Source organism: Elaeis guineensis, chromosome 11, assembly GCF_000442705.2.
Source record: "Elaeis guineensis isolate ETL-2024a chromosome 11, EG11, whole genome shotgun sequence".
NCBI lineage: Eukaryota > Viridiplantae > Streptophyta > Magnoliopsida > Arecales > Arecaceae > Elaeis > Elaeis guineensis.
This window is the reverse complement of record NC_026003.2, coordinates 16,840,826-16,863,075: the sequence shown is the minus strand read 5'-3', so window position 1 is coordinate 16,863,075 and position 22,250 is coordinate 16,840,826. Positions and strand designations below refer to the sequence as shown.

At 34.6% G+C, this 22,250-nt stretch overlaps 1 protein-coding gene across 2 annotated transcripts in view; it reads left to right on the top strand.

The window, feature by feature from the left end:
* Positions 1–22,250, top strand: part of LOC105033845 (uncharacterized) — a 167,931-nt gene that overhangs the window by 26,611 nt on the left and 119,070 nt on the right. For both annotated transcript variants that reach the window (XM_019846787.3, XM_073246109.1), the window contains exons 5-8: positions 360–476; positions 771–921; positions 1,524–1,771; positions 5,931–6,119. In XM_019846787.3, coding sequence (XP_019702346.1) covers positions 360–476; positions 771–921; positions 1,524–1,771; positions 5,931–6,119 — 705 coding nt within the window. The remainder of the gene's footprint in view (positions 1–359; positions 477–770; positions 922–1,523; positions 1,772–5,930; positions 6,120–22,250) is intronic.

Sequence of the window (22,250 nt, the reverse complement as noted above, 5' to 3'; positions counted from 1 at the left end):
AAAAAGTAGATTTATTAGAAGTCATCGCTTCATTCAAAATATTCAGTTCTGATATTGACAGAAACATGCTCAAACTGAATTTTTATCAAAATTGGTTTCATGTTCCAGTTTGGTAGGATAAGAATTTGACTTCTCAGAGGATAAATATTGTTAGGATGGTTCTAGTCCATCACCTAGGTTTATCTGCTACCTTTTGCTTTGAACTATTTTGTGGTTACTGCTTAATTGCAAGTTCCAATCACTTATATTACTTATATAGTTGTCTTTTGTTGTTTTTGAATCCTTTCATCCTCTTTTTTCTTTTTGCTGTTATTTTTTGTGTAATACCTACTCATGTTTTCATGTGGTATCTTTTGCAGGCAATTCCTTTTCTTGTGGGATGCCCAGCATGCTTGAGGAACTTCTTAAATCTTTTCTGCGAGCTCTCTTGCTCTCCAAATCAAAGCCTTTTCATCAATGTGACTTCTGTAATGAAGGTCCTTTTTCTTTATACCCATAGTTTATTTGTAGACAAGGATTTGAGTTTATGGGTTCCTATTGATAAATTGCTTAATAGTTAACATCTCATTGTTCTTTGTGATAAAATATTGTTCCTGTTCATGATGTTGAAGATTGTGTTTGGACTTTTCTCCCTCCTCTCACCAACTTCTTTTTGAAGTGAATGGCATTTATATATGGAATAGATATTGGATTGTGATTAAATTATAAATAAGTGCCTATGATGTACAGTCATATGTATTCTTTTAAATTGCATTCTTATGTGGTTGCAGGTCAATGATACTTTGACTGTTGATGGCATAGATTTTTATGTAACTAGTCAGTATGTAGAGGAGTTATTTAATTCATGCAAGGATGTGAAGTTTGGGACTATGAACACTCGCGCGATGGATTTTGTTGGTGCAGGTGCTCAAAATTACAAAGGTGAGAGGGGCCAAGGTTTTATGTCTAACTCATGCATGGTTGCAAATAGAATCTAAAGTTCGTATGTCTTTGTAATTGCCCTGTCTATCATGCTGAATGAACTAAGCAGAGTAAGAGAAGAAAAGGTATGGATGTCCTTTGACCTAAGGGATGTTTTTCATATGACAGCAACATAATTTAATGAGGGAACTACATATTTTGATTTTTAAACATGTTGGTTTAAATTGTCTATCAATTATTACTAATGATTACATAATGTGAAAATAATCGTATTACTATTCTCATTGTTGAGTTTGAACTAGCAAGTTGATTTAGATTTCATTTGTACCTATTTCCTTCTGCTGTTCTCTCATGGTCCTGCATTATTTTATTGGATCAGCACATGCTGTATACACTGCTGTGTTATTATGTTGATCTCAAGTCATGCCATCATTGCACTGGATTCTTGATTTATGCTCTTACACTTACATTTAGCTGTATAAACAATTTTTAAACCTGGAAAGTTGTCTTCACTTGCTTCTTTGTTATGTTCAACTGATGGAATTGTAAATCTTGCTTCGATTTTTGGTTGGTTTAATCTTATCTTCTGATTGCTTTTTCAGAATGGCTTGCATTTATTGGTCATCGAGCAAATCTTAGTGAGCCAGGTTCACCATATGCAATAGCCTTTCAAACAACTCTTAATGACTCGGTCAGGATAAAGCCTATGAATGTTACAGTTTATTCATGTGGTGACTCTTCTCTTGGCTGTTCATGTGGTGATTGTCCTTCATCTTCTGTATGCTTTGATTCTGCTTCACCTGCTCCTCAAGAGAAACAAGCCTGTGCTATTAGAATTGGGTCTTTGAAGGTATAACTTATCTTGCCTTTGTTGCATTTCGATGTGATAAAATCTGATGACATCTGTTGCTTCAGGTCACTGTGATAATGTGGAACTGTCATATTGTGCATAGGATAATAGACAATGTAGTGTATACATGCATATTGTGACTTGAAATAATGCATGGATTAATTAATCTTATTATCATCTTTCTTCTTGTAAAAATGGAAGACCTTTTGAAATGTAGTGGGATCTTATTAGTCAGGAAGGAAATTGGTCCCATCTGTATTGATTCCCCTTCCCCCACCACCCCAACAAAAAAAAAAATTGGGCCTCACCTTGGTGGACTTCTTATCAAAGTTTCTTATTGATCTCAATACCTTTCCACCTCTTTATCTTTGCCCCAATTGTGATCTTGATCCTTCAATTAATCTTGATTTCTGAGTCTTGCTCTAGATGTATTGCAATCCTCATGCAATACATTGGAATGGACTAGAATCCCTAGGAATAGGCCCACATGGAGCCTTTGTCCAAATTGTCAATCAACATTGCATGGATGCACACACGAGAATTATATTCAGATGCATATTCACATGTTTGACTCAGTAACAAGAAAGAAAAAAAAAAAGAAGATACGTGGATACGTAAGATAAAGTAAAATGTTAACAAGATTATTTTTATTTATACCTTTACATATTGTTTGTTTAAACATCAATGTCTTTCAGCATACATGTTTCTTGTCCAAACTTCCTGGTTGACTTGAGGCTTGAGGGCAAGATTTTCCATACCATACTAAACCGGGTGGTATAGGGCATACTGTATTGTACTAGTTCGGTGCCAGTATATACAGTATGGAGGGCATACCGACACTCAATATGCCGAACCAGCCTCATACCGACATAGTAATAGGTTAGCACTGTTACGGGGCTCGGTACCAAGACAGCGAACCCTGCTCAAGGTTATAAGCATTTTTCCAAAGTTGATTCCATACTTACATCCTTGACCAATTTCTATTGTCAAATTGAAGAGTGAAACTCATTGTTGGAAGAGTCCAACTGTTGACCTATCTCTGAAAGATGCAACCAAGGAACTTCATTAGTATCCAAGTGTTTGACAATATCCAATTCAGCGATATATCCAACATGAGTTTTTAAAGGTGGATGCGAGTGGCCATGTAAGACAGATCCATCGCAACTTCAACATTGACTAAATGTATCATAATATTAAGCTTCTTTTCTCGGATCATACCTTGATTCGTGAACATGAGATAATATTTTTTGGCCCAATTTTTTTTGTATCTCTTAGTGCAACTGATTTTTGCTGAAGACTTAAGTCCACTTATTCACAAAACTTAAAGAAACTGTTAGTCTTCCAAATCACTTACTTGGATGTCCAAAAATGCATGTCTTGATAATCTGTTCCAACAATCTCAATAATTGTAGGCTGATTCATTTCAATTCTTACCTTATTGTAGGCTAGTCAAATCCTAATCTCGATTATACTCATTCTCAACTTGGCAATTGTAGGTTGATTTATCACTTATGCTTCTAGTCAGAACTTAAACCTTCATTCCATTATACCAGTTACATCCCCAGTTCATTTGTTAACTGAGATCCAAATCTAGTGCTACTTCAAAGCTAAATTTGTTTCTTGACCGAAACTATCTTATCAAAGTTATAACTGAACCATTCGTACAAATTTCAGTATATACAATTCTATATTTCTTTTTTTTTTTTGTCATTCTTTCATGAACCAGTTCTGTCTTTTCAAACTGCTTGAAAGTTTATACTAGAGATTCTTTTGCTATTGCTTATTACATGTTTGAACGTTCACTTTAATTGTGAATAATTGAATTTAGAGAGCCAACACAGCCGTATGATTTAGTACATGAAAATACTGATAATGTTATACAGTTTTTATGCTGGAAATCTGACTCATGATATAATTTGAGGGTCATATACTTTACAATAAGATTCAGTTTATCCAGATGTGTTAAGGTCAATATTTGTTTTTACATGATGATTGACATTTGACAACTTAGTTAATCTTTGTCTACTTTGCTACCAGATCAGCTCTGGTGCTTCATGCTTACTCTGATGCTGATTCGCAGGTAATCTTGTTGATTGGCATTCCACCATGAGCTTCTATATCATTTCTTTAGAGATTCTTATCCATTGGAAGAGCAAGAAGCTAGACATGGCATCTCCACTTTAGTGCTTAGGCAGTGTATTGTTCAATAATTTATGCTGCTGTGTGGAGATGGTGGTTTGTCTGTCATCTCTTGCAAATGAGCATTGCTTTTACAATTCTTCTTCCTGATGTCATTACCTTCATTATTGCAATCCATACTATGGATAGCCTAGTTTTTCATAAGTGGACAAAACATCTTTAGGTTGATTGCTGCATTTGGCCACTAATTTTATCCTTGTACCTTTTACTCATCTCCTATGTTTTTCAATAAGACCCATATTGCCATGCATTTTAAAGATTCGTTAGCAAGCCCTTTCTCATTGATCTAGTGTTAATTTGAGAAGTAGATTCAAAGATAATTTCATACATGAAAATGTATACCATAAATTATTTGTATTTCTATTGTTGTCAAAAACAATGTATAGGGGCTTATTATCATTATAATCATGGTATTCCGTACTGGCCCGAATCGGCCGATACACCCCATATCGTACCATACCGTACCGTACCGACGGAAAATCAGTTCGGTTCAGATCGGTTTTTCGAAAAATGGCTTGAATCGGATCGAACCGCACAATACGGGCCGATACGGCATTGGTATGGTGCGGTACGGTATGATTTTCTTTTTTTTTTTTTGGCTGTTGGATGAGATTTTTTGAATTGTTTATTGTTGGTATGGGCCGGTACGATATGGTACGGTATCGTACCGTACCGATCGGCAACCGACACAGGATCTGGTACCTGTATTTAAAATCTTGATTATAATTGTGCATATAAGTCAAGGTCCACCATCTCGGTATCAGGTATCATATCGGTACCTTACCAATTTAGTACAATACAGTTGATGTGGTATGATGTGCATCTTATATCGAGATAGATCTTGAACCTATGGACTGTTGTACTGCTTGGTATGGGGCGTACCATACCGTACTAAGAGGGAACCAATAAACTCAACTTTGAGTCTGTACAAACCCTGTACAGCCCCGTACCGAGGAATACCGAGGTATATTGAGATGTGTACCGATCTGTATCAAGGTGTATTGAGATAAAAATTGAGAAAATGGTTAGAGAGATATTTTGATATGGGATGCATACAATATTATACCAAACGAATAAGGTACTGATATGGTGCCTGATATCGAGATTGCGGGCCCTGCTCTAACTATTTTCTCAATTTTTATCTCCGTACTCTCCGATATAGATTGGTACGCCTCGATATGCGGGTTGGTACGTATATTGGTATGACTCGGTACTCCTCAATATGGGGCATGTATCGACTCGAAGTTGCGTTTCATATTGCTTTATTTCTGGTACGGTATGGTATGGTACGCCCCATACCAGATGGTATAGTAGACCATGGACTATAGATGATAGTGAATTTGCCCCTAAATGTGATTGATTGCAACATTGTGCAAGCATCCCATGATCTTCCTCAAATTTTGGACATGATTCAGTTACAACTGAATCTTACAGTTGATTTCAACAGTTTAATGGATCTCTCACTAACAAGGATATACCTAGGTCTTTTGGCAACAATGATGCTACATGGATGATGCGTTGGTGCAGTCCAATAAGGATACTAGTCAAGGGTAAATCCACCTCCCATTTTGAACCCAAAACAGTAGAATTGTTATGCTGTTTACTTGAATGCCTTTATCTAAATAATATGTAAATTTGATAGTAGAATTGTTATGCTGTTTACTTGAATGCCTTTATCTAAATAATATGTAAATTTGATAGTTTTGGAGTGACAAGTCTACATTTCGTTCGGTAATTCTAACAAAAGTTGGCACGATTAACTTGACACAGTTGACATCTGAAACAGTAGGTATTCTTGAGATTTTGTTTGTAAAACCATTTGCAAGTTTACATCTTTCTACCTCATTTTTTTCATAATAATTTTTTTTTCAGTAAAATATCTGAAATTTGTGATTCATTTTAGGATTGTACCATCTATTGTCCTTTCTGGTTTAATACATTTAGTTTTTGTTGCTCGCAGGTCAAATGTTTGGATTTTTCATTAGCAATGTTGTACTTTCTCTTAGTTTCTGCTTTTTCAGTATGGGGTTGGTTAAACAGAAAACAAGATAGAACATGTCTTTCTAGAACAAAACCTTCGGTGAATGTTAAGGGTGAAAACGAGCTCCATTCTGTTAATAAGCAGGAAATTTCTGCTCAGCTTACTCAGGTGCATATTAATTGGTTTTGTAGTTTTAAGTATGTTTTACCTCATTTTCCAGCAATCATAAGGCTGTTGTTATTATTTTCTCTTTTTTGCATTTAGACAGAGTATGCTATATTGTACCTGGAACTGGCTTATCTCCTTGCTTGGTTAAATATTCAAATTTCAAGTGATTGCATTTCCCCTCTCCTTTCATAGCATTTCTGCTTTAAAATCTTTCATTTCTTTTCTTTGGAATTTGTAAAAGTGGTTATTGAATAAAAATTTAATTCTTTATAATCATAATGATGTTATTGATATCCTTATCTAGTTTGTTCTAATGTTTATTCAGCATTGCCTGCTTTAGTTTCTAACTTTTTCTTTGGTTCTGCAGCAAATATATGTACTTAAATGTTGTAGGTAATGCCATATGGGGCTACAACTGGCTGAGATCTGGACTGTCTCCAGCATAACCAAACCTGACTTGGTTCCTTTCAGGTTATAATTTTAGAACCATACCAAACCCCTTGGCTAATAGGGTTGGGTTTGGTCAGGGTCATGGAAATTTTTTTTTGACCCTTTAGGTCATTCTGATTGGGTGGAGTCATGCCTAACCCAAACCCAACCTAATGTATTTGGGTTCAGCTCCAATGCAAGATAAAAGAAAAGTACACTATTCATTCTATGTAGAAGGAAAATTAATAGTGATAAGATAACCGGTGGATAGAACTAAGAAAGGATGTTGCCGTGAAATGCTTCCATTAGTGTCATTAACAAGGATGCAGTTCAACGCTTCAAGCATAATTGAGCCATCAACCTATAAATAATATAGTCTCAATATCTAAACTCCAATCCAAGACATGGCAATGGGATATGTGATAGAAAGGTTAGCTATTTTAAAGTCACGGTTCTTTAGGTTGAGTATGATTGGACCATGCCAGGTCAGGCTAGTCCGTCTAATTTTTGACCAATTTTATACATGGTTAGGGTTAGTACATTGCCTAGGTAGAAAAAGGAGCGACCGATAGCCAACTCGATTATAGAAAAACCATTTTTCAAATCTGGACTAGACTCGTGGGTCTGGAAAGCAAAATATTGCATTTGATCATGCCTAAATTTGGACTAGGTTCGATCATAAGTTAACTTGACATGTTTATGAAACTGAAACGTTGTGTTGTTTGTTTTTGAAGTTCTTGATGTTAGAATTGAGCAAACCCTACATACACTGTTTTGACTTGTTCAACTAATAGGGTAAATGAATGATATATTATTATTATTATTATTATTATTATTATTATTATGTCAGTAGATGTATATTAAATAAATAATTGTATATGACAACTGATAAGTACTTTGGTTGCATTATAATCAATGTTCTGATACCTAATTGACTCGCCAACTGTCCATGTCAAACTATTGGGTGGATGTAAAATCCAAACATATGGAAAACCTGTGTGAACTGCTATGCTGGGATGCTTTAATGCACGAACCGCTTAAGTCACATGGAATGATTTGGACATGTTACAAATGAAGAGGTAAAATAACATAAAAAGGATATCTTCGATCCAAGGTTCGCTGTATCGGTACCGGATGGCGTGCCGGTGTCGGATCGGTACGGTACCGGTATCGTACCATACCGACATACGGTATGCCTAGGCGTACCGGTCCGGTATCGATACACTATTTTTTTCGATTTTTAATTTTTTTTTTGGATTTTTGAAGTTAATAATTGATAAATACAACCTCAATATGGCATTATATTGCATATTATTGACATATTTGGATTCAATTTGGAGTTAGGTTGCGGGACAAAGACTCTTGATCCAAAATTTCAAACATATATTTATTTACATTATATTTCAACTATGTCATCTTAAAACTAAAGAAAAAATATATAAAATACGTATTAAAATGTATCTAAATATTTAAGTACAAAGCGCAATAACTGATATACGAACCTTAAGATGTACTCTGCATTTAATTTCTTGTCGAGTGTCTGTGACGCTCGTAGATGTCTGGATCATCAACATAGTCTGAAGGGATATCAGTCCAACCCTCTAGCCAAGCTGCACCGTACTCTCGAATATTCATCATCCTATAAGGCATCCTCTCTGAATTGTAAGACATCTCAGACCTCTCGCTAAAATTTTGACTTTGAGAAGTATCCTCGAGATGATGGTATGGTTGTGGAGGAGCCCATCCAAATATGCCAGTAGCAAAATCTGATCCGTAAGATGCTCCAGGCTTCATAGGGTAGTAACCACTAGAAGATGATGCCTCGGATGCACCATAATGCACCATATGCATATGGATCATAAGGTGGCTGTGGATAATAGGATCCATAATGCGAGGATGATCCAGATACATCCATGGACCCTACTCCACATGCAAGATCGTCTGCAGTATATATATATAATTAAAATATATGCAAGTATAACAAAACACGATAGTTTAATGATAATTAAAATAATTATATATAATTTTAAAATAATTTTAATAATTATTTTAAAATTTATAAATTCAAAATAAATATGTTATATGCTTCAAATAATATTTTTAAATTAACTAAAATATAACACTATTTTTATATATTTTTTATTTTATAATTAATTTTTTAATTTAAATAATTAAAAAAATAATTTTTTAATTTCAAATATTTGAAAAAAAATTGAAATTAGATATAAGTAGCTTGAATCATTCTAAACATGATTCTCAAACTCTAATTTTTTCTCTAAAATTTATATTTTTTTATTTTTAAATAAATAAATATTTAAAAATATTTAAAAAATATATAATTAACAAAAATTAATAATTTTGGTGTCATCGTGTAGATCTTCCAAAGATCTATCACATATAATTAAATCATACCAAAATCATAAGATTTTGACATGATTTTCTCCTATTTTTATTTTACCTCATTTTTATCCTATTTCTAACAACAAAAATAAAAAAAAAATATTTACTAACAAAATAACAGATTATCTTACCTCCGGCCAAAGATCAGCCTCTTCTCAAATCACTCTAATTTCACGAAATTTTGCCTTCTTTTCTAATTTTTTGGAGGTCTCAACGATTAAGTTGCCCACGGCCATGGGTGTTCTCTGAGAACTCTCAAAGAACACCGAAGGCCTGGTGCTTATTAAAGTACTAGGCCTTCCCCCCTCATGTGAAGTGGGCCACGCCCATTTCTCTCCCCCCTCCCTTCTCCCAACCACGTGAAAAGGCCCCCACCTTCTCCCCTCCCCCCTTTCTTTGGGCGGTACGGTTCGATTCACCCCGAATCGGTACCGAACCGAGTAGTACCGCCCGATTCCGGGTGGTATGGGCCCGAACTGCACCGAACCGGGCGGTTCGGTGCGGTACGGGGTCGTTTTCCAAAAAACAGGTCCGAACCGGACCGGTAAGGGACCGATCCGGCTTGGTACGCCCCGTACCGGGCGGTTCGGCCCGGTACGGCAAACCATGCTTCGATCTCTTCCATCTTATGGTACCTCTTTCCTTTTCTCACAAGATCTTATACTTCTTATACATTGGAGAAGTTGTAATCTCCTAACTCTTCTATACCTCTCTCTCATGGTAGTCCGATGAGGAGGCCACGCCTAAAGATCTTGCTGTAGCCATGGTCCTATTGTGGTAAATGCTTGAGCATATCATGCCATGGAAAGGAGAAAACCTGATTAAAAGGAGGCACAATAAGAGGCATAACAAGGTCGGTGGTAAGGATTGCTGTATCGGGTTGAACCGCCCGGTACGGGGTATGCCGAACCATCCCGGCAGAGAACTGAGACGGTTCCGACATGCAAAACGGCACATGCCGGTGCCGGAGAAGAAAAAGATAAAAAGAGAGAAATAGAGAGAGAGGGAGGGAGGAAGAAAAAGAGGGAGAAAAATCCATCGGAGGGGCCGTTGGAGGGCAGTCGTGGCCGTCGGGCGGCGGAAAGCGCTCCCGCGGCTCCGCACGGGGAACAGGGGCGATCCGCCCCTGTTTCTCGGGTTTTTTTTTAAAAAAAGCCTTTTCAAAGTGAAGCCGGCAAGGGTTTTGCCGACTTCACTTTGAAAAGGATTTTTTAAAAAAAAGCCCCGAGAATAGGGGCGGATCGTCCCTGTTCCTCACGCGGAGCCGCGGGAGCGCTTTCCGCCATCCGACGGCCACAGCTACCCTCCGACGGCCCCTCCAGCGGATTTTCCTCCCTCTTTTTCTTCCTCCCTTCCTCTCTCTATTTCTCTCTCTTTCTCTCTTTTTCTTCCCCGGTTCGTCCGTGTTTTCCTTCGTCGGTTCGCTTCGGTTCGGAACGGAACAGAGGCGTGCTGTACCATACCGCCGGCCGGCCGATCCGGCCATCGGTACCGGTTCCGCCAACCTTGGTCGGTGGCAATGAAAATTGAAGCAAGGTTGATGAGAGGGAGGTGGTGGCGAGGCATCAGAAGCAACAGAGGCAATATTGGAATTGAGAGGTGTCATAGCGAAAGGTTGATATAAGTGGCCTCTCTAACCCCTAATTTTACAAGACAATAGAGTGTTGAATGTGGCTAGGTTATTTTAAGTTAGAAACATGGTTTGACTGTTGATCTTTGTTGATCTATGACCCAGGCATCAAAATAGTTCGGTGGGTTCAGAATGCTGGTTGCAATTCATATCATGGAGACATTGGCATGTCCTTATTTTTATAATTAACTTTCATATCTCACAAGGGTTACCTGAATGAAAGAGTTGGAATGGGAATTGGAGACTGGAAAAATAGGGACCATTCCTGTTCCATGTTTTGCACACAGAATGTAGGACAAGACAAGAAAGGAAAGGAAAGGCATTTCCCCATTTTAATATCTTAAATTAGCTTATACTTATAATTGAAGTAATTTTATTTTAATTTTTGATTATACCTTGGACTATGGAATAGCACCAAATTAAAATGACAACCAGTATAATAGTTTTGGATGCCTTCTATTATAATATGCCTTTAGTTTTCCATTTTGTTAGTTTCATATTAGTTCACTTGACATTCTATTGTTTTAATTCTTATGTTACTTCATATTGTATTTTACTGCATATTATATTTTGTTCATTTTCTTATGTTTCTATTTTATTTTTTCTAGTACTTATGAAATATTTGGTATAACAATTTTTACTTTATTTTCTATTTTCTATTTTGTATTTTGTATTTTTCATTTTTAACTAATTTTTGGTTTTTATTTCATTTTGCATATAGATATTAAAATTATTTTATATTGTTTTTCAAGGATTTATATTCTTTTCAATTAATGTTTCTCCAATGTGCATTGCACATGCCTTGTTAGTGGAAGGATCGAATTACCAAGGATTGAACCTATACCAAGGGCAGGTATGGTACTTGCCAACTGAAGATCATATCAATGAAGGGTATCGATTGGTACACAAAAGCATATGCATATTGCTGCTGCTTAATTTACCAAAGCCTCAATTACATATTGTGTGCATACAAACATATTGCATAAGTTTGTCGTGCATGAGGTGGTTCCTAATCTCTGAGTGGGAAAGTGTAAAGCTGCTCCAATTTCTTCCATAGCCACTTGATGACATGGTCTATGAGATGGTGCATAAACTTTTTCAGTATAGGAGTAGATTCACCATATTGGATCCCCCACTCTGCTGCAGCTAAAAGAAAAATATCAACATAAGGTTCATCTTATGTGTCATAATTTACTCATTCTGAATTTAACTAATATTTGGGGATTTGTAAGAAGTTTTTGGGTTAATTGCATCCTTATCTTTGGAGCTCCTAGCCTGACCTTAAATATCTTTTTATGACATAAATTGACACATGTTAGAACTGTTATGTGTGAGTATACAACTTTGTTCTACAATGTGCATGCAAACCCTTGGCTGTCGTAGATCTGGAGCCACCATCATGCTGTAAATTGTGATGGCCCAAACTAAGCCCTATGCCTTTGCTTCTGCTCATTCTCCTCCTTTCCTATTTGGATAATTCTCTACTTTCCTCAACCTGGGCACCTCCATAACATCAGGTTGACTCTCAAGTCCTCATCATCCTAATTGAGATCCTATAAAGCTGCTCAATTGTTCCTTATACTACAGTTGCTGATAGGGGTCCTTTGAGCATCGGGGGCTGTCCATTATCAACATTTGCTGCATCTACTTCTTCTTCTTCTTACTCTCTTTTTATATATTGGACAGATGCTTCATCTATGCTCTGACCTCCTTTGATACTCTATCACATTTGGTCACTTCTGAATAACCTTTGTGAGGTGCTTCTTCAATCTATTGACCCCACTACCATCACTTATCTTTTGTTGCCCAAAGATAGCAACCCAACAGGGGGGTGGGGGTGAATTGCATTCTTATAAAAATTTTAATTAAATTAAACTTCAAGCATATATGTGCTTCACTTTAAGCTATATTAAGTGATTGTGATGTGATCATTATGTGCAGCAGCTGAAGCAAATAATCAATTAAACTATGCAACTTATAATCTAATGAAAGGCAAGAATTAAAATCAAGTAAAGCGAGAAAATGTAGGCAAGATAGCACAACACAAACATACAAAATTTATAGTGGTTCGGAGCAACCCACTCCTACATCCACTCCCCAAGCTTCCCTTGAAAATTCCACTATAATCCTTCCTTCATTACAGTGTGTTTGTTTTTCTGGGCTCACAAACAAAATCCAGTTTGATTTTTTGGGAACACTAATCAAAATCTTACACCGTTAGTTTTTCGAGCTCACAAACAATCCTGTTGGTTTTTCGAGCCAACCAACCAAAATTTACAAGTCCAATTTCGGGCTTGGACAGGCCTAATCCCCAAATTTCTTTCCTCCAAAGAAACTTGTAAAGAAATAAAAATACAAGTGGATAAATTCAGCATAAAATGAAAAACAAAAAGAAACTCTTTTTGAAGTGCAAAGAAGAGGCTAAGTGATGGCTCTTTTGAAGCTGGAACGCTCTTCTATGAATGCTGAGAGGATGCTTGAAAAGTTATGGAAGATATCTCATGAATGCTCTCTGAATTTGAAGGTTGGTTTCTCTCTTTTTTTGGATATTCAATGAAGCTATCTCAATTTGAATGATTTCTTCTTTCAACCCACTTTAGCTCTTCATTAAGTTTGGAAGTTATTAAATCCTTTTTAGAGGTTAAAATAGCCATTTCTAGCTGTTGGGAAATTAAATAGAGCCGTTGGAAATATTTTTGCAAAGTTTTGAAATTTTACAGAACTAGCCATTGAGATTTGAGTCGACTCGACTGATCTTTGAGTCGATTCGACTTAAGCTTTGAGTCGACTCGGTTATGCCTCGAGTCGACTCGACTAGCTTGCGAGTCTACTTTGAACTTTTATCCCAAAAATTATGCTTTCTGTTATTTCCTAAGATCTCGACTCGACCAATTCGACTCGACTTGACTCCACTCGGTTGAAACTTTTTCTGCTCTAAAACTTTACTTTTTTTGTTACGGTTCATTTGAGTCGACTCACGTCCAACTTGAGTCGACTTGAGGGTATGCCAGTTGAAACTTTTGCATGCCAAAAATCTTTTTCTTTACTGTTTTAGCTTGAGTTGACTTGAAATCCATCTTGAGTTGACTCGAGGTGACAGCCAACTGAAAATTTCTGCACATTCTTCTGTTTGAGTGGCTTTTTGATTTCAATGTTTGAGAACTTCTTCCATCTTGATTTTTAAGGTCTTTTACAACATTTAGACTTCCAAAAACTTCTTGTTTGTCTCATTTGATCATTAATCATCATTCTTTTGAGAGGATTTCTTCTATAAATAATTTCTTCATTTTAAGCATTTAGAAAATCCTATATTCATTCATGAACAATGATTAGTACCATAATCACTCAATATTTTGTAATCATCAAAATCAATCATAGGATCAACAATCTTTTCTTTTTTGATGATGATAAAACTTTGAGTATATGCATAATAAAGTATAATATGTTTCAACTAATTTATCAATATGAATATGAATCATAAAGTGAATAAGTAAGCACCTACAAGAACATACTTCATGAGCATATCCAAATATGCTCATTTTATATAAATATTTCACAAACAAGCAAATAAGCATCTTAAGTATATCTTTCTTCCATATACTAAATTTAAATATAAAGCATGTAAGCATATATCATCAATTCATGAATACAAACTCAATAAGCATATACTCAACACAACATCTCTCTCTCTTTTTGACAGCATCAAAAAATCCATAGAAAGAATTTAAAATCATCAAAATCAAGTGGAAATACATTCATATTGCAAAATTGATGTGCACTTTAAGCATATATTTCTTGAAAGTGTCATTTTATCTTTAAAATTCAGATTTTGAGGATCAATGTTCACGTTAATTGATTGTCTCAATTCAACCAAATGAGTATGTTAGGTATTTTAAGCATGTGATCAACTCAAACTTTCAATTTTCAGAAATTGATTTAAATTCACTCACTTTCAAATTCAACTTTAATATAATATTCAAATTCAGATTTTCTAACTTGTGATACCATCTCCCCCTTTGAATGACTTGTCCTCCCCACTCTTTTTTTTTTTTAAAGTATTGTAGCAAATTTTGATTCAATTAAGAGCATTTTTTTTTAACAATATAGATCTAAAGATATATCTTCCCCTTTTTGAATAAAATTGATGCATTAAACAGATTCTTAGATTTAATTACAAAATTGTTTTGAACTTCAAATATCCAAGAAAGATAAAGCATTTCAAAGCTAAGAATTTTGAGCAGATCATTCAAAGCAAATTGCAAGATATATTTAATTTTGTAAGAAGTATCATTTAATTGATGCATAAAGAGTATCAATCTTTAGAAACGTCTCAAGAAGATAATGCCAAAGATAGAGCAATGCAAAACAGAATTTAGATAAGGCATCCTTTTCACTTTGTCAAGAGATAAATAGATAGAATTCAAGGCAATAACAATTTGTCCAGTACCAATTATGAAAAATTATGATATCAATCGATTTAGCTTTTGATCAAAAAGATGAATCGACTAAATTCAGATCAAATTATTTTGATAAATTATTTTGAATTGATATCAATAGATCATACAAGACAAATTATAGGGAGATTTTTGTTTAAATTTAGATCTTTCTTTTCTTAAGAAATATCACTCAATTAAGTTCAAAAAAGGTATGATTTTTTTTTTATTTGTCTCGAAAGATCTCATATAAAAAATGTATCGAAGCAAGATATGGTATCGAGCAAAGTATGTATGAGAAAAAGATAGTTTCATATCAATTATTTTGAAAATCAAACCAAATAGTATCTTCTTTGAAAGACTTTCTTGATATCAAATAAAAACACCACTTGAAGTTTTCAAATTCATTTCTCAAAAATAAACCAATGAAGCAAAATATTTTTAAAATTTCATCTGGAAACTAATTGTGAAAAGCACTTTTATCCCTCATTTTGAATTCAAAATTTACTTGATTGGTTTCATAAAATACAATTTCAATAGTGCATTTTCTTTTTCTCAAAACCATAGATTCAAAAAGAAATGCTTCTTAAATTTAGTTAAGGAATAGCTTTGAGCTTTAAAAATTCAAGAGAAATGGAGTTATTCAATTTTTAAGGATTTTGAGCATTAAAATTAGCTGTAAGATATATTTTTCTTTTTCGAAAGATATCTCTTCCTTTTCATTAAGCGGTATCGATCTATTTAAGTTCATAAATTCTTCAAATTGGTCTCAAATGATGCTATATCAAGAGTATGTCAATGCATAATAGATTTGAGACAATATTCAATTGTCTTGTCAAAAATAACTCAATAAAGTACAAGACGAATGATATTGATACCAAGTTTGAAAATTTTTTTAGGATAATTTTTTTTGATATCAATTGTGAAAATAATCAACTTTATACTAATTATTTAGAAAATAAAATCTGATACCAATATTAACTTTCTCAAAGTAAAATTTGATATCACTTGAACTAAATTTTAGACCAATTTTGATTTTCATGAAACTTTGATACCACTTAATGATTAGAGAAGAGTAAGTTTTTAAATCCATTTAAAATTTGATTAATCATGACAAAGCATAAGAATATATTTTAAATTTAGCTTGATATTAATTGATTATCAGAAATGAAGATAGAATCAAACCATGATAGCACAAATATGAATGAACAAGTCAAATGATGGCACAAATTAAAGTACAAATGTTCATCAACAAATTCTCTTTTAGAAATAAAAGTAATATTCTAAAATAAATCAAAAATGGTTTCTCTTGTTAAGTTCAAAAATCAAATTCATTTCTTGGTAACAATCAAATTTGAGCAAATTAATAGAGATGATAATCAAATTATATGAAACAAGATACACAAGTTGATCAAATTATTTTTTTAAAAATAGTTTAAAAATGATTTTTCTCCAAAATACATTAAATTGATCACAACAAGCAAGGTTTAAATATTTATCAATAATTTCTATTCTAAGATTAATAATGATTTAACCTATTAAGTTTTTAAGATGATTTTTCAAATAATATTTTCTCTCCCTATTTTTCATAATTAGTGCTCGAAAGCTTAATTTACTTAATTCTCCCCCAGTTTAATAGTTAATGCCATAAGATTCATTTATCTTGGTTCCCCCCCTTTTTCTTTCAAAAGAGATTTTTCAAATCTTAGGAGTTTTTTTTCTTCAATATAAAATTTTGATTTTTCGAATTCCTCTTTCAACTTAATATTTTCTTCAACTAAAGATTTTTGAGATTTAAAAAGTACATCCTTTTCTTTTGTTAAAGAATTCATTTCTTTTAAAAGATCTTCTTTTTCACTTAAAAGATTATTCTTTTCATTAGCTAAAAAAAGATTTGATCTTTTAAGCTCTTTACTTTTTAGCCTTAAATTTTTGAATTCATCCATTAATTCATGAAAGGCTTCTTGAAGCTCATCAAATATAAATTCAGAAGAATTATCAATATTTACCTCATCATTTTGAGACATCAAGCAAGGATTTGCAATGTTTTCTTCCTCTTTTTTATTTTTCTTTTTCTTGCTTTGCTCCCCCTTAATCAATGCTTTCTTTTTCCTTTGTTTCTTCTTCTTCTTCTTCTTCTTTTCATCCTCATGAGCCATGAGGCATAAGTTGGGGTGAGCTTCCTTGTCTTTTTGGGAGCTTGATGTTTCTCTTTGATTTGCTTCCTCGAAAGTAGTTTTCAATTTGTCACATATTTGTTTTGCTGAAATACATGAAAAAATTATATTAAACTCATTAATATCTAAAGAACAATAAAGTATGTTCATGGTCTTAGTATTTATTTGGGCCATTTTTTTATCATGCTCAATCAATGCATTGGGGGTGCGTGTGCTATCTATTATAATCTTTCATAACTTATAATCATGTGCTTGTATGAAGATGCGCATGCATACTTTCCAATAACTATAATTTGATCCATTAAGTATAGGAGGTTGATTAATAGAGTAACCTTCATTAAGCAAAAATTCTATTTGGGTTGCCATGATCTTTGGCTCTTTAACTGCTAGGTCAACAATCAAATATTAAAGTACCTGTTTTGATACCACTTGTTGCCCAGAGAGGTAGCAACCTAAGAAGGGGGGGTTGAATTGGGTTCTTATAAAAATTTTAATCAAATTAAACTCCAAGCATATATGTGCTTCACTTTAAGCTATATTAAGTGATTGTGATGTGATCATTATATGCAGCAGCTGAAGCAAATAATCAATTAAACTATACTACTTATAATCTAATGAAAGGCAAGAATTAAAATCAAATAAAGCGAGAAAATGTAGGCAAGATAGCACGACACAAACACAAAATTTATAGTGATTCGGAGCAACCCACTCCTACGTCCACTCTCCAAGCTTCCTTTGGGAATTTCACTATAATCCTCCCTTGATTACAGTATATATTTTCTCGGGCTCACAAACAAAATCAAGTTGGTTTTTGGGGATCACCAACTAAAATCTTACACCGTTAGTTTTTCGGGCTCACTAACAATCCAGTTGGTTTTTCGAATCAATCAACCAAAACCTACAAGTCCAATTCTGGACTTGGACGGGTCTAATCCTCAAATTTCTTTCCCCCAAAGAAACTTGTAAAGAAACAAAAATACAAGTAGATAAATTCAGCACAAAATGAAAAATAAAAAGGAACTCTTTTTGAAGCGTGAAGAAGAGGCTGAGTGATGGCTCTTTTGAAGCTTGAACGCTATTCTTTGAATGCTGAGAGGATGCTTGAAAAGTTATGGAAGATATCTCATGAATGCTCTTTAAATTTGAAGCTTGGTTTCTCTTTTTTTCTCTCTCTTTTTTTTTTAGATATTAAATGAAGCTCTCTCAATTTGAATGATTTTTTCTTTCAATCCACTTTCTTTTAGCTCTTCATCAAGTTTGGAAGCTTTTAAATTCTTTTTGGAGGCTAAAATAGCTGTTTCTAGCCATTGGGAAACAAAATAGAGCCGTTGGGAATATTTCTGCAAAGTTTTGAAATTCTGCAGAACTAGCCATTAAGATTTGAGTCGATTCGGCTGATCTTTGAGTCGACTCGACTCAAGCTTTGAATTGATTCGCTATGCCTCGAGTCGACTAGACTAGCCTGCGAGTTTACTTCAAACTTTTATCCTAAAAATCATGCTCTGTTATTTTTCTGAGATATTGACTCGACCAATTCGAGTCAACTCGACTCCTCTGCTCAGCTGAAACTTTTTCTGCTCTGAAACTTTACTTTTTTTGTTATTGTTCATTTGAGTCGACTCGTGCCTAACTTGAGTCGACTCGACGGTGTGCCGACTGAAATTTTTGCATACCTAAAATCTTTTCTTCATTGTTTCAACTTGAGTCGACTCAAAATCCACCTTGAGTCGACTCGAGGTGACAGCAAATTGAAAATTTCTGCACATTCTTCTGTTTGAGTGGCTTTTTGATTTCAATCCTTAAGAACTTCTTCCATCTTGATTTCTAAGGTCTTTTACAACATTTAGGCTTCCAAAGACTTCTTGTTTGAGTCTCATTTGATCATTAATCATCATTCTTTTGAGAGGATTTCTTCTATAAATAATTTTTTCATTTTAAGCATCTAGAAAATCCTACATTCACTTATGAACAATGATTAGCACCATAATCACTCAATATTTTGTAATCATCAAAATCAATTATAGAGTCAACATCTTTCATTACTAGTTGCATTGCCACTCATGTTGCTGGGCTAACATTCTCTTATGCTGCCAAGAAACATCCCTTTATGGCTGATTGCCCTTAACAGCTATCGTTGAACCTTGAAGCATAAATCATCAAACAATCAAGACATGTGACTCTAGTCGAATGCTGGAAATAACTTGGTCATCTTTATTTTTCTTACAGATTTCTTGAAATTTCAGAGATATTTTATCGATAGTGTAGAAGTTTTTTCTTGGATGACTTCGATTGCACAAATGTACCAATTATCTTGTTTTTTGGGAATTTCAATTCTTAATTTCTAAAAGTTAATGGAAATTTTATTTAAAAAATTGCACCACTTATATTAGAAATTAATGTGTAATTATGAGTTTTTTTGAAATTATGAAATTTTAAATTTATTTATAGATAATTATTTTAAAATTATTATTAAAAATTCAAAAACTAATAAAATTTTTATTTCAAACTAAGTACAACATTAACAACTTAAAAAATAGTGTATAATTAACTTTCACATAATGTATATTTTTTCAAAATTATAGTTTTTTTGTATTTTGGTAATAACTAATTTACAAGTTAGTTATGATTTAAAAATAATCATGGAATTTTATCAAGGGTTTTTATAGATCACCCCTATATGTATATCACATTAAAAGCCAACCTAATTGGAAGCAGTTTTGCTATGTTAATTTTGAATTTATATAATTCTAAGCCTAGAGTCAGGTGGAACTTGAGCACAACTAAGTTAACCCCATTATTTGTGAAAATTTTGGTAGCAAGTGCACATCACAAGCAAGGTTTTAAATCCGTGGGACAAGACTGTCTCGATCTTTTAATGGAACGGGATGCTCCCATTGTTGTGTCCCGTCCCGACACTTGGGACAAAGGATGTCCCAAGACGTTCCGATTGTGATGCTGGGATGCTAGCAGGACGGTCCTATCCCAATATATGAGATAGTACCCTATCCCGGTGTCACGTCCCACTGGGACCTGAATCCTTGATCACAAGTGCAAACATGATAACAAATTTATTTTAAAATTTATATATTCATTATTTAGTTTTTTCAGTGATATTATTTTTTGAAATAAATAATAGGTCAAAAATTAATCTAGTAGGGATAATAGATGTTTACCTACATTAAATCCAAGAATAAAACCAAATAAATGTTGATTGTTCTGATTAACTTGGATTAAATGAATTTTTTAGTGTAGGTTTTGCATTTCATTGAAGCCACCTATTTGAGCTTAGATTCATGGTTTAGAGCATGAATCCATGTGTTACGTGAAACTGTTACAAAATTTTGGTAGGTTCTCCCATGATTTGCTATAACAACTAGAATTTCGAACTTGCTCGACTCCTGAGATATAAGCACCACATTCGAAACAAATATCCAAACTCAATCATCCTTGAAGGAATCATGTGATTGAGCAAAGCATAATTAAAAATATATCATAGGCAATAAACTTCAATGAAAATCCACTTATAAAATCAAACATATTGCATTATGCACAATAATTTTTTAAATCCTGTGGGACAAAGCTGTCCCGATCTTTTAATGGAATGGGATGCGCAGCTGTCCTGCCTCGTCCCCACACTTGGAGCAGAGGATGTCCCAAGACGTCCCAATTGGGATGCTGGGACGCTGGCAGGATGGCCCTATCTCAATATATGAGATAGTACACTATCCCGATTTCCCGCGGGACATCCCGCTGGGACTTGAATCCTTGATGCACACAATACTATACTTTTAATTATATCAATACAATATGAAAAGCTATGTTTCTAATGTTGCTTCAATTATCACTAGATCCAAAAATCAACTTTGAAATATTGAATCCACCTGGGCAAATAAGTCAAAGCCTCTCATTTTTAATTTGGAAAAATTTATATAAAGGACAATGCAAGGTTCACCGAATTGGTATTGGAGGGCATATTGGCTGGCGATTGGGACCCATATAATGCTGTATTGGGATGTGTATTGAAATAGGGAGAGCCATAGAGGGATAGGCAAAGGGAGAAAAGTAGAGCAAAAGAGAGAGAGAGAGAGGGAGGAATAGGGAGGGTCAAGGGAACCCTAACTATAATCCGAGCAAGCATTAGAGAGAGAGGGAGGGAGGGACTTACTGCTTTTGGACCATGGTGAGCAGCTGTAGTGTTGGGGGCATAGGGGCAGTGTTCTTGAGTTTGTGGGGGGGGGAGGGGGGTGCTATCTCGGACATCCCGAGCTAGGGGGTGTGTAGTTGGAATCGAATTGTGAGTGAGGGTGGACAAGTTATCAGTGATTGGAGCAAGGGTGGAACATTAGCCTAAACTGTTTCAAATGATTAGCACGAATCATGCATGTCCTTGATTGATCCGATTTGATATATATTGAGTCGACCAATTTGACATGGTTCAACCATCTCTGGGACAAGGTGAGTTACAAAACAAGTAAACTTCTACCATGGTTAAGAATTTAAGTTTCCACTACAAAGCATGCATGTCTTAGATCATAACACATAAAATAGATTATGATTGGAAATCAAACTGTGGGATCATGGAGGTAAAATTAAAAGTTTGAAAAGAGACAAAATACTCCGAATGAATGAAGACAGATGATTTTTCGAGGAAAGGGAAGGGGAGCATGATAGGCATCACTCATGGGAAAGGAAAATAAAGGGTTTCATTGGGGGGTCACATGTCCTCTTCAAAGGTCCACCCAACCCAAATTGACATTTTCTTGTCAGTACTATTCAAAAAACTAGGCTGAATTGGTCAGTTTGGCTTGGTTTGGCCCTACTGTCCTGTTCCCTCTCTTCCCTATTTTGAAAGCTTAAACCATCCTAATATTGGGCATACTCTATGCAGTATGCCAGACCACCTAGTTCGGGATGGTTCAACAATCATCAATACAAACTTAATTACATGAATATCATTTGTATAAATACTTCATTTACTTAACATATTTAAATGAGGTAAAACCCTGCCCCCCTGCCCCTTCCTCCTGTGTGATTTCGTAAAAAATACTCTAACTCAATTTTC